The 12,540-nt window shown below is 43.6% G+C and overlaps 3 protein-coding genes across 3 annotated transcripts; 1 reads left to right on the top strand and 2 right to left on the bottom strand.

The window, feature by feature from the left end:
- Positions 1–39: 39 nt before the first annotated feature.
- Bfra_002648 (putative 60s ribosomal protein l4 protein) lies at positions 40–1,485 on the bottom strand (the record flags this gene model as incomplete). Its single annotated transcript, XM_037333064.1, has 4 exons — positions 1,377–1,485; positions 1,144–1,273; positions 858–1,008; positions 40–805 (listed from the first exon to the last, which is right to left on the bottom strand). The coding sequence occupies exons 1-4, from the start codon at positions 1,449–1,451 to the stop codon at positions 40–42; spliced, it is 1,122 nt and encodes a 373-aa protein (XP_037195192.1). The 5' UTR covers positions 1,452–1,485.
- A 2,001-nt stretch (positions 1,486–3,486) lies between these two features.
- Positions 3,487–4,885, top strand: Bfra_002649 (putative glucose dehydrogenase protein; the record flags this gene model as incomplete). Its single annotated transcript, XM_037333065.1, has 6 exons — positions 3,487–3,607; positions 3,768–3,917; positions 3,958–4,035; positions 4,072–4,422; positions 4,532–4,753; positions 4,775–4,885. The coding sequence occupies exons 1-6, from the start codon at positions 3,536–3,538 to the stop codon at positions 4,883–4,885; spliced, it is 984 nt and encodes a 327-aa protein (XP_037195193.1). The 5' UTR covers positions 3,487–3,535.
- A 3,534-nt stretch (positions 4,886–8,419) lies between these two features.
- Positions 8,420–9,841, bottom strand: Bfra_002650 (uncharacterized protein; the record flags this gene model as incomplete). The annotated part of the gene is made up of 1 exon (XM_037333066.1): positions 8,420–9,841. One exon carries the CDS (start codon positions 9,839–9,841, stop codon positions 8,420–8,422), a length of 1,422 nt encoding a protein of 473 aa, XP_037195194.1.
- Positions 9,842–12,540: the final 2,699 nt, after the last annotated feature.

Consider the following 12,540-nt stretch of genomic DNA (forward strand, 5'->3'; position numbering starts at 1 on the left):
CATCCCTCGTTGAAAATTTGAAAACAGAAATACAAACGCTTAATCCTCCTTCAAGACCTGAGCGTATTGAGTCTTGTTAATACGCTCTGGCTTACCAGCATCCAATCCCTTGGTACCGATCTTCTCCTTGGAGTATCCGGCAGCGTATGGGTTCAATCTTAAGAGAACTTGCTTGTTGAGCAATGGGTTCTTCTTTTGAACACCAGCACGCTTGGTGAGTGCGGATCCTCTAGCAGCACGGATAACGGATTGCAATTCGGAAGAGTTGATGAGACGTCCAATATCGGCTTGGGAGACAACGTTGGATGGGAGGAGGAAGTCCTTCTTGAGGGCAGATGGGGCGGTGGTGGTACCGTAGATGTTGTCAAGAGCCTTGAAGGCAGATGAAGACCAGATGATGAAACGTCCGAGATGTCCACCTGGTGCCAATTGCAACAAGTTCAAGGAGAAAACATCACAGGTCTCAACACCTGGGAGGTTACGGAAAGCACGGACAAGTTCCTTTCCGTCAGCGTTTCCGTCATAGACAACAAGAGGTCCACGTCTCTGTCTGTGACGGCGGCCTCTGAGTTTACCCTTACCGGCACGGAGCTTTCGGGATCCCTTGACCTTCTCAACATCGGCCAAAGCACCGACAGTCTTGAGGAGACCAGCAGCGGCGGAAGTGCGTGCGATCTTAGCACCCTCGAAGACCTCGGAGTTGATAACAAGAGGAACTTCGGCGACTTCGGAGATTTGGTGACCACGGGCGAAGAGGAGAGCTGGGACACCGGAGGCAGCGAGGGCAGAAACGGTTGCGAATCGCCTGTATTAAAATTAGTCAAAGGATGTGAAATTTTCGAAGAGCAAATTCTCACTTTTGTCCAAGGTTGATCTTTTGGTGCCACTTTCTCCAGACCTTTGTAGGAGCGAACATGCGTCCAGATCTGCACATGTTACCGAAAGCAGCTTGACCAGCACGGTGAGTTCCACCACCAGAGACACGAGGAATACGGGCAACAGCACGACCTGAGTAGATACCACAATTAGCTTGAACCCTTCTTCCCAATGTAAAAATTCTGCTATTCAAATTTTCGCGCGCATTCTTCCCGACTCTATCCAATTCCTAAAATCGTCCGTAACTTATAAAATGTTTGCACTAACCGGTACCCCAGGACTCAGCAGAGGTTTGGTGACCAGCCTTCTCGCTCACAGCGTATGGTTGACGCTTGTTCTTGGCCATTCCAGTGTGGACGGTCTGAACGATATCAGGTCTGATTGGGGAGGTGAAGACCTAATTTTCAATTGCCGTCAGTTTCAATCCTCCATATGTTCCATATTTAATAGCCAAATTCCACCAAATTGATATTGAATATTTCGCATCGAGGTATTCGTACCTTTGGGAGGGGAATAGTGGTGCCGGTGGCCTTGCCATCGGCAGACAAAACGGAAACGGTAGGTCTGGAAGCCATCTCGACGAATTGATGACCTGTGTCGTGGTTGTCGTTGGTTGTCGGAAAGGTGTTGATATTCTTCGAACTTAATTTTCTTCGAAAAAAACTTGTGGGAGAAATTCGTTTAGCGAATTTCGTTGATAAGGCCTGAGGCCACGATAAGCTTTCTCATTGTACAATGTACGAGCCAATCCGAATATGCGCTAGCGCCATATTGTTCTCTCTCAAATCTAATGGCGGGGACCTCATTGATCACCAAGTCTATTATCTTCCAGTACCTGACAATCACTCATTATTAAAATAATAATGACGGAGTATTACATATGATTCCTAAAGGACAATCACCAGGACTGTCATTATCATAATAGGTTTTACATTTCATGTCTCTACTTTGACTACCTAGTGTAAATTCCAAGATCACGATTTCCTACATTCAATTCTATTACCATCGCGTTGTATTGGAGACGACATCTTTTGACCATGACGATGACCTCAAGAAACCAGATTCTGGATTTGAATCAGACTATTATCAAATCTCGTGTGATTTCCCCCTTTTGGCCCTCTCACAATACAACTTCGAGTTCAAAGACATGATGTGGCCTGCAGTGTATATACTACGCTTAGAGGATTCGACCACTATCCTGGAACTCGCCATTCTCTGAACCCGGATCCACCGCAACCCATGGCTTCTCGGCGTTTGTTGTGCGTGGCCATGTCAATGTTTCTTAAGTAGGTCATATTGGATACTGTCTTCAACATCTTGGAGTTCTGGTTGTCAATGCTAAACATCTATGTCAATGATCCGGGCCCCTGTTATGTATTGTCATGACTTAGAACAAGCTATCTTCGGCCAAACTGTTGATAACTTCTACCATCAGTACTGCAATCCCAGGTTAGCCGCTCTTGAACTACTTGTAGGTCCCTTCTAGTTTGCGTACCATTCAATCTCTTCGGCGATAACGGCCAACATCCCTCTACGTCTTGGCACATTATCGCCGCGGGGTTTGAACGCACTGGTCATCATGTTTTTCAACATCTACCCCACACGTAGTGGAACATATATTGAAAAAATCCTCACTTCTTCAACAATAACAACATCTTTGATGGTCTAACGGTCATGATTTCCGCTTGTCATCATCTGGCAAAGCGCGGGAGACCGGGGTTCGACTCCCCGTCAGAGAGTTCTGATCTCATGCGAGTATTTTTGTATTTTTGCCACTTTTGATAGTTTTAATGTTTTCTCTCTCTAAGTTTTGGGTGTGAATCACGTGCTAATAAGGAACAGGGGGGCAGTGTTATGTGGTGGATATCCTATTCATCTCACGTTTTTATAGACTTTTGGGTGAAGCTTATCCCAACCGTTATATGGAGTTGCAAGAGCTATCAAACATACCACTGGATACATATGCCAAGGAGATGAATTCAAGGTCTACTCGGATGGTTGCACCGGACTTACCTTTATTGACCCTTTTTACGCACATTGAGCCGTGGCAAACATGGCTATTATAATTCACTTCTTGAAAAATACATAAAGGCTAGCTAGTATTTGTTAAAAAACGTGACTTGAGGAATCAAGAGATCCTATAGTATCAAATCGCTTCAAACACGAAGTATTCATGAGATTTGATAGTAAGACCAACAGTTGGTATCAATAGCATCGAGATCGATTTACAACTACAGGATGGGTATGGTCTCTCTAGTCTCAGGACTAGCCTCGAAGGGGGGTAATAACACCGCATTGCTTATCGAGGATGACCACATGCGTCAAATTCTAAGCTTCTAGCTGAGATGTTCTTTATGTACTTCCACGAGTCCTCTCTTTCTTCTTTCTTCGGGTGTGATTCCGTTCTGAATTCTTTGGAACAGGATTTCATAGAAGGTGAGAATCCCGTGTGTAGCTGGTAGTTCTTTGCGTCTTATCACAAACTCTGAATTCTGGAGAACCTTACAGAATCAGACTGCATTATTATCAGTGGTAAGCTTATAGGCTGTGGACTTGCGAGGCGTCTCGCATAGCGTGTAGGTCCGTCTCCCTTCATCCTTGTTCTCGAAGCTGGTGTACACCTACATCAAGCCCGGATCAATATGGCTCAGATGGTCCTATGAAGGTCACTAGCATTAGTGCAAGTGATCCGAAAAGAAAATGTCCGATCCGTGAGGCCATTCCGAAAGCTGTGAGTACTATTGTATCATCGATCATACATCCCAAGATATGAATTAGCCCTGTTAACTTTCGTTGCTCATACCATTTCTACTTCTGGGATTGGCTAGTTGTCATTTATTTGCCTCGAAATATATCAAAAATAAAAATGTACTTACACTCAAGTCTTCTAGCGGGATAAACTTGAGGTAGAGCATATTCCAGCAAACACTGGTGAACTTGCTGATTTATCAAAGTTCATGGAAAATTTTAACGATGGTGTTCGTCAGTCGTCCCACTTCGCATTTGATCTTTTTGATATTCGTATCATCACTGAAACTATCGTATACCGCACATTATTCGAGAAAACTCCAAATCAGAAAGCCACGTGCCACTAGTGTCGTGGTGCGGATGGTCGTCGCGTCAAAGGCTCGTAAAGAGATTATAATCTCAGCTGGTGCTGTAGGCTCGCCAAAATTGCTAAAGCTTCCGGAGTAGGACCAGCTTCAGTGCCTATTCGCCATTCTATTCCAATTGTTCTGGATTTACCAGCTGTTGGTCAAAATCTCCTTGAGCACTTTTAATTTTTCCAGATATCTAAGCTACGCAACCCAGAGCGTGGGTTTTCTCTTGAGCATCCCAGTATTTCGGATCTCTAGCTTTTTTAAGGGCATGTGTGTCGATTGGATTGTCAATGAAGCTTTGCCCACTGAGACACTCAAGAAGATTTTTACTGAAGATGGATATCTTTCAGACGTGGAGAGATTCGATGAAGCTGGCAGGATGCTTGTCGAAACCATGATATTGTACAACCCGCTCGCAACTGGCGTATCCGTTGGTGGTAGCTTCGTTCGAACCTCAATCATGCTTACGCTTCCGACATTTTGAGGTTCCCTTGAACTGTTGTCTGCATTACCCAATCTTCCTCTTGTAATTACCGGGAATAACTTTTCCACAGCAATACACCGCGCGATGTAAATTTATAGCACTCGTCGATTACTGCAATGTCTTACTTGGACTGAAATTTAAGACTTTGTGGAAAACAAGGTTAGAACTGGAACCCTTGATCGTGGAAAGTAGGGATGAGGAGATCGAAGATCAGATTCGTGTCGTTGGAAATCCGCATTTTCACATGGTTGAAACTTGTGCAATGGGAAAGGTGCTCGATACCAATTTACGCGTGAAGAGCATTCGAAAATAGACTCGTGGATGTGAGCAAATTTCCGGCGCATTGGGGAGGACACCCTCATGCTTCATTATATACGATTGCGGATCTGGCAGCAGAGTCCATAGCCGAGGGAAAATAGTCTAGACTCTAGAGCGCAAGTCAGTATTTCAACCAGGGTCTGTAGTCCAAAATCATGAACGAATAGAGGATTCTGTCCGTGTAAGGTTTCGAATTCATTTCTCAAGAGTGAGCGAAGAAAATACATCCTGTTGATAAAAAATGGTGAATGGACGCAAAAGATCCTTGAGTTGTATTGTCTCTGAGGTTGGCTACTGATCAGTGAACAGTTTCATGATATCTGACAGATTTGGTAGAACTATCTTGAACATGTAGTCTCTCATCGCTAAACCACCAGAGTCGCCTTCATCGCCATCAAGAAATCCGATGGAAAGAAACTCAAGCTTGACATTGAGCACATCAATAACTTCCTCCCAAGCAGAAGATGAGACCCGGAAATATCTTAACATGCCACGAGAATGAATAACTGTTCGAGCAGGTTGTCGAACAAGCACGAGGGGTTCTTTATATTGTGTGTGGTACTTAAGTCTAGAGTATGTAGCTTAACTTCTTCCGCTCTACAGCGGATCGCCAAATAGAGGGAAGACTACTCTCTATAGCACATGTAGCATGTCATATGCTTCCTCCTCTCATATATAGGAATGAATAGATTTACTACAGACTTGAGCATCCCTCAGCAATATATCAAGATGTTGTTCGCCCTCCGCAGCACAATGGGGTCATGCCAGCATTTCCGACCGGCCGGACCACGGTTTCCGGGTGAAAAGGTTCAAATTCGGGACCTCGCTTGTGGTGCTGGAAAGATGTAGAATCTGAGGAAATTCCTCACATAGGTAATAAGTTCTTGATTAACGCTTCACGAAACCCCTCTTGCAATGGACTAATTGAGGGTCATATGGTAAGTGCGGCAACGTCAAATCTCCAACGCAACCGTGCTACATAGCTCGGCACATCTCACACCCCTGATTCCAACGCCACACAGCCATGATCCGAAATCCATCTCAGACAGATCTCAGATCCACGGCTTCCCAATTTCGCCATCGAGGACTGTTTCAGAAAAATTAGACATCATCTTTTCGTACGAGCATAATACCTGCATAGACATGACGCATGCTGTTTAAGTTTAACTTTACGATGGGCTCTGTGGTTCAGAGTCCGATCTATCATTTCATATCGCACTGCGATCCACCCAGCATCGCAAGGATGGATAGTCAGCATACGATAAACCAACCCATCACATCACCCGCATACCATACGATCACTCACATGAACCGTTGAACAGTGGGACACGATGCTGGGACTGGGAGAAACCCTTCTGGAAGAGGCACCCAAATCTCCTGACTGTCAGACGTCTAATTTCGTCGCCATCCCTGAATCCTGGGGTACATCACGCTTCAGGTATATTACGTTCCGTCGGTGAAGAAAAGGACTCCATAACCCTAAATCTGGCAACTAGACTTGAAGCGGTAAATTTTTGCGATATATTGACGCGTAGATGCACATCACATTTAAGATCGGACGAAAATTTTAAATAAGGGAGGAGAGGCTTCTCATTTTATTCTCCGAGTGAGGCGCCTAATTCTATTTAGGAGACTTGAGATTCGAGATATCGATTTCGAGAGCTCCACTTAAAAGGGAGGTTTATTTCTCCATGAGAGAGAGATACCTTGAGAGATGTGAGCTTACATGCAGACATGTAAGCAAGCCAACTCGTAAATGATAGTTGCTCCCCACATTAGTACCAGGGGACTTCATCCATATACATGAAACTAGCGAACATTCCGTTCACGAAAACCAGAGACGTCTGTGATTGGCGGAATCGGATGCGGAGATATATTTTTCGTCCTCGCTCATTTTACTATGGGTGTCCAGTTATATTTGTTTGGTTGCCATTTACATAACTTTGCTTGTACAGAGTAGAGATAGTATGTACCTTGTTAACTATCTGACTGGGGGAATCTCGTTTTAGTGTCAGAGAGAAAAAGAGAACGTGCGCGAGTAGTTTAAGAACAATACCGTGTTTGGTCTGTGTGGTAATATCGAGGAAATTATGAATGTAGGGTTTGGGGGTTAAGAATGAGGCATTGGAAGGGTTGGCATTTGTGATTTTGCATGCAATGGATAATGGGGGGTGGCGATTCGGGACGATGAGATTTTTTTCTCTTTGCAAAGGAGATGGATGGAATTGAGGGTTTGATATACTTACATGGGTATGCTGGAATGGTGTGTAACCCCGAGTCGCGAGAATGGACGGAGAGATGGAAGATATGAGATGGGAGCTGGAGGACGAGTTGGGATTAGAAGGAGACGGAAGGATGACAGAGATCAAACACCAAATTCCGAATGGTTGGTTGGGTAAGATGGAGGCGTGGCTTTGAAGTACCTACATAGTACACACATACACACACAGCATGCACAGCATGCATAGAAGTATGTATCACTCGAATTCTGAGACACATGATGCAAAAGCGTTGGGAGGGGGTCGTATTATCCATGTACCTACATAATTGTGAAAAAAACAAAAAAAACAGAAAAATCTCGTGTTGTGCCAAATTATATATATAATCACAGGAATGCATAGAGGAATATCTTCACCGTAGAAGAGGATTACATGACATGGCATGACATGATGTTGTACCGGTACATAGATCCACAGACACCAAGAAACACAACATGAGAACCAAATTCTCCGGGGATTTGGAGAAAAATCGGGTTGGATGTGCAGTTGCGGTTGCAGTATGCCTTGAGAGCGTGGGGTTGTGTTCGCGTTGGCGTTGGTGTGACTTTTGTTCGATGTTCCTCGAGCTGACCACCGACCGGATGTCCGAAGTTGCGGTCCGTATCTCCTTGGTTGTTGATGGCGTCGTGGTATTTTAAGCATGGATTTTTGTATATCTGTACCACGTGGACCGGAAGATTTCGTGGAATTTTCTCACACGTAGATGGAATAGGTCAAAGGAACGGTGATCATGGGTAAAAAAAACTTGCTCGATTCGATGATTGAATGGCAGTTGTAAATTGTCATACTACTCCTTTGCTATGCTATGCTATGCTAATCCCATTTCATCTCATCTCATCTCAACTCATGCATCTCTCTCCTTCCTTCCTTCTTCCTTCCTTCCTTCCCAAAGTCTCTTGGACTTTATCCAACCCGAGTAAAAATTACACATTTCCATCTAGGATTTTGCCTCCCCAACACCAGAATCCATCCAAAAAAGATCAATCGATCAACTGTAATAAAATAAACAGTAACGAGATATTGTAAACATATGCAATGCGCGCTGGCAGAGATAGTAAAGTAGTAAGAAGCCAAGGTATTTCCTTCCAAAATCCCAACCCTAAACGCCTTGCGGAAAACAAATAAAAAACAAATAGCAAGATAGTTAGATAGCCTCCGTAGCGGTCATTGTGTTGTACCGGTAATCCCATCCCAAAAACTCCTGTTGCCAAAAAAAGAGAGATCGTCCAATTTGGTGTTATGGACGAACGAGAGTACGAATCTGAAGATCGTATCGTATAGTAGAGCGTATCATGGTGTCGAAAGGACAAATAAAATAATAACAAATAAAAAAAAGTAGTAGATATGAGGAATTCAAGTGTCTATTTCTTAACACTCTTTCTTCTGTTTCCCATCCCCATGCCCATCCAACCCTTTAAGCCCGGACTACTTGTACTTTGCGGAGTAATTGGAGTCTTGGGCGGGGCCTCGCGGATGACATTCTTCATGATATCTTCATATCTGACAGGCGCCCTCTCATCGATTGCTGATTGTGTTTCCTGTGCCTTCTTTGTCTTCTCCCTTTCTTCGTGCACATATAAAGGTGCTGTGGAGGATCTTTTCATACTTCCGAATTTGCTATCTTTGGGTGTTCGCTCTTCAACTGTGAGTAAGCTAGTTTTAGACGCATTGCTATGGGTCAAGGATGATTTTGAAGTATTGCTGTGAGTGGATGCCACGGAACTAGTAGTGTATGACAAATTTAGTTTTGGCATACTGGGACGCTTCTTGGTGAAGGAGCGGGTGAGCCCTTGGAGCCCTTCCATGAGACTATTGGGTGTTTTGGGTCGTTCGTGATGCATTGATTTGGGGCGACGAGATTGGAAGCTTTGTTCTGGTTCAGGGAGGACTGGAAGATTTTCGGTTTGTGGAGATGGTGTGGGCGAGGGGAACGGATCTGAGGAGAGAAAAGCGTGCTGTGGAGAGGAATTCGAGGCAGCAGAGGTGGGTTGTAGAAAGGTCATGCTGGAATTGAGTTTAGAGGGTTGTTGCGAAAGGGTTACGCTGGAGGCATTGGGATGATTTGTGTTGAGTTTGGAGAGGGACCCAAGAGAGGAGATGGAAAGGCGACGGGCGGAGTTTCGCAGTGGTGAGTTCTGCCTAGAGCTTCGGCGTGGCGGGTGTGGTGAAGGGAGTGGTGCCAATGATGCGATATCTGCGACTGAATGACGAATTTGATAGTCTGCCACAGGGGAAACGTTACGAGACGTGGGATTCGAGTGAAAGCTGTTAGGACGGGGGATTTCTATAACTCGTGGTCTTGACACAAGAGTAAAGGAGACAACTCTCGCAGTAACTTGAGCAGACGCACGGGAGGAGCTTCGAGAACCATCATAATCAGATGGAGGAGTAGCTTCGAAGTCGAGCAGCGAGTCTGTGTCCGAAAGCGAAGCATCTTCTTCGCTGGAAAGGTATAATTCGTGGGGATCTGAAATTTCGGATTCTTTTTCTTCCACCACTTCTTTGGTAGCTTTGAACCCATCCAGACACTTCAATTCCGACATAACATTGTTCATAATCTTGGAAGTTCTTTTGCTGTTTCTCTGAGGTATAGTAGGTACTTTAGGCATGCTGGGCTTCTTCTTTGGCCTTGGCCTACTCATCACTGTAGCTTCCATCTCGCTTTCAAGATTTGAATCGTCGTTGTATTCGAAGTTTGCGAAATTTGAGGGTTGTGAAGCTCTTGAATTTGGTCTTTCGATTTCCAATTCCCTGGATGGGAACAAGTTCTTCATAAGAGGCATGTTGACTTCGGGAAAATAAAGGGACTAAATTATTAAAACGAATCAAACGTCTGTATTGTTCGGCACGAAATATCCTTATTCGTCCAGGATATAAAGTACTTCTGTGGGTCCTCGTCCCTGGTACTTTTGAATAGACGAGGTAGGGTAGACAACTAGGTCGATGCGTTGAGGAGATATGAAAGGATAGGGATAGTTCAATGGTTCGTGACCTTCGAATACTTTAATACCATGCAAGCTTTATATAATAAAATTGGCAGGAGAGTCAAGTAAATTTAAGTAATCGGTATGTATGAGTGTATGTATGTGTGTACGTGTGAAACTTGTCGTGATATCGGAATAAAAGATATGCAAGTCTATCTATCTGGGGATATGTCAAGCTATATATGAAAGTCCAGTCAGATGAATGCTTCTCTTATCATTGAAATTATGTTAGGAGGGAAGACCAGTGGTTATACCTGGTCTTGGGTGGTAGTTGAGAACGTACATCGTTTCAAGTTTATGTCCTTTCGCAAAAAGCGAAACCTCGATATGTAATTGGCGGCCAACGCGGGGGAGACCAAGAAAAAGAAAGGATAACTGGAAATTCTTTTTGAAAAATAAATGGGGCGGTAATGTCGAGGACCCGGAAAAAGACTTTGGGTGAACTTCGATAATATATTTCTATGGCGAGGATTTTATTATATTGTACGAAGTACTCTAATGAAGTTTGTCGAATGATGATGTATGTAGGTAGTATTTTAGGAGAGGTGTATATACGAAGAGGTGTATATATGGAGTATGCTTGAAAAGTTGAGAAGCATGGGCTTTGCAATCAAATAGCTGACCCAGGTGCTACCGTGAACAGAGGAGGAGGAGGAGGAGGAGGACGACAAGATAGATATAAATTCAAGAGCACACCAAAAGGATTTTCTAAATTAAAATTTGTTCTCAAAAATGGGGTAATTGAATCTTTATAAAATTGGAGTCGACAGAGACGGAGAGCCGTGACAATGATAATGTTATGATAATGATAGGCAATGCAAGTAGCAGCTAGGCTCTACTTAACATGCAGAAAATATGTCTAATCCTAAGTAAGTCTTGAATTGATCTGCTGAGGCTATAATGAGGTGATATTTTGACTTCCTGCTTAGCTGCTGAAAAGTATTTGCACATCATATATATATAGACGCGGATGAGTGTTTAGATCTGTACCGTCCGTAATCTATCGTAGAACTGGATGATGAATGTTGGCAACTTGTAAGTCAAGGAAGAAGACCAATCTAGCTAGAAAAGAGGCAAGGAAAAAGCAAAAATAATAATATATTTCACGTTTTTTTTAGATTGTATGTTGCGTGGTTGTTGTTCATGCAAGATGATAAAAGTAGACACCAAATCCAAACGTCAAATATGCCTGTCCAGTAGTCTGGGGCAGGGAGGGGGGATTGATATTGCCAATTGTGTGTGTTGTGTGCAAACTCATACTCATCATAGTCATCCTCATCCTCATCCTCCCCCTCCATCTACTGTGCAGAGTAGACAGACATACTTTACAAGGGGGCTTCTTGGATATCTACCTACACTCGCCTAGCTACCTCTCTTTCTTTCTCCTTTCATCAAAGTTTTCCCATTTCATACTCCGTACACACATCAGCCAATTGAAATATCGAGAATATCGAGAATACCGATAATATCGACAATAACAAGAGAATAATTATTAATCCATTTGAATCAAAAGTCAAAGAATCTTCACTCGAGCGTTTGTAGGCTGTGTGCTGTGGGCTTATACTTCGCACACACAGACGTTTGCGGCACATCTATCCCACTACGATTTATGCTTTAGATTTTAGATTTTAGAATTTGCATTTTACAATTTAGAATTCAGAACGGATTGCGAGTATTCCATCCATTCAGCTATCTAGCCATTCGGCCATCCAACCATCCAACCAACCACCAGCCACCAAACACCAAACCGCAACCAAAAAAAAATCACAACTGGATATCACATACTTCCACATACATCCACATATCATCCCGCTCCACAGCATCTTACTCGATCCATCTCCCGCCTCCCTCCTCCCTGGTTCGACGATTCATGGAGTGTGTGATATCAATATTCGATATCCACTCTATGACTGGTTGATTCCCATGAACTATTTATGAGATTTTGCAAGTATACGGACATAGAGGATAACAAATAATACTCGAGCATGTTGCTAGGATCTCTATTTCTAAGTTGTGACGGTATGTCGTATCCTCCCATATCACCAAGGGTTTCCAGCTTCCTCCAGGAAGAATCTTAGCCCCTTCCTCAAACTACCTCCTCACTACCTACCAAGTCCTCAAGACTATTCTTGAATAAGCTTTGATTGGTGAATCTTCAAGCTGAGACCGGCGCTTTTTTGGACCACACCATTTTCTTTAGAACTAGAGCAGCTTGAGAGTAGTTCTCTACATATCACCATGCATTCAATAGTTTATATCCCACACCGCTTGAACATAAGGCTAAACAGGCTGAACGGTTTTTGTTTTGCCATGTTCATTTGTTTAACCGTTTCGTATTGATTCAAATTCACATTTGCATAGATATGCTCTCCACGATTTAGATCTCTCCCTACCTGATACCCAGGTATCTATACATGCAGAGTCAGTCTTGGTGTCTTGGTGGGTAGGATTATCATCATACTTCAATTTCTAGAGTAGTACCAATCAACTCCTACTTC

This window comes from Botrytis fragariae (genome assembly GCF_013461495.1).
Source record: "Botrytis fragariae strain BVB16 chromosome Unknown tig00000012, whole genome shotgun sequence".
Taxonomy (NCBI): domain Eukaryota; kingdom Fungi; phylum Ascomycota; class Leotiomycetes; order Helotiales; family Sclerotiniaceae; genus Botrytis; species Botrytis fragariae.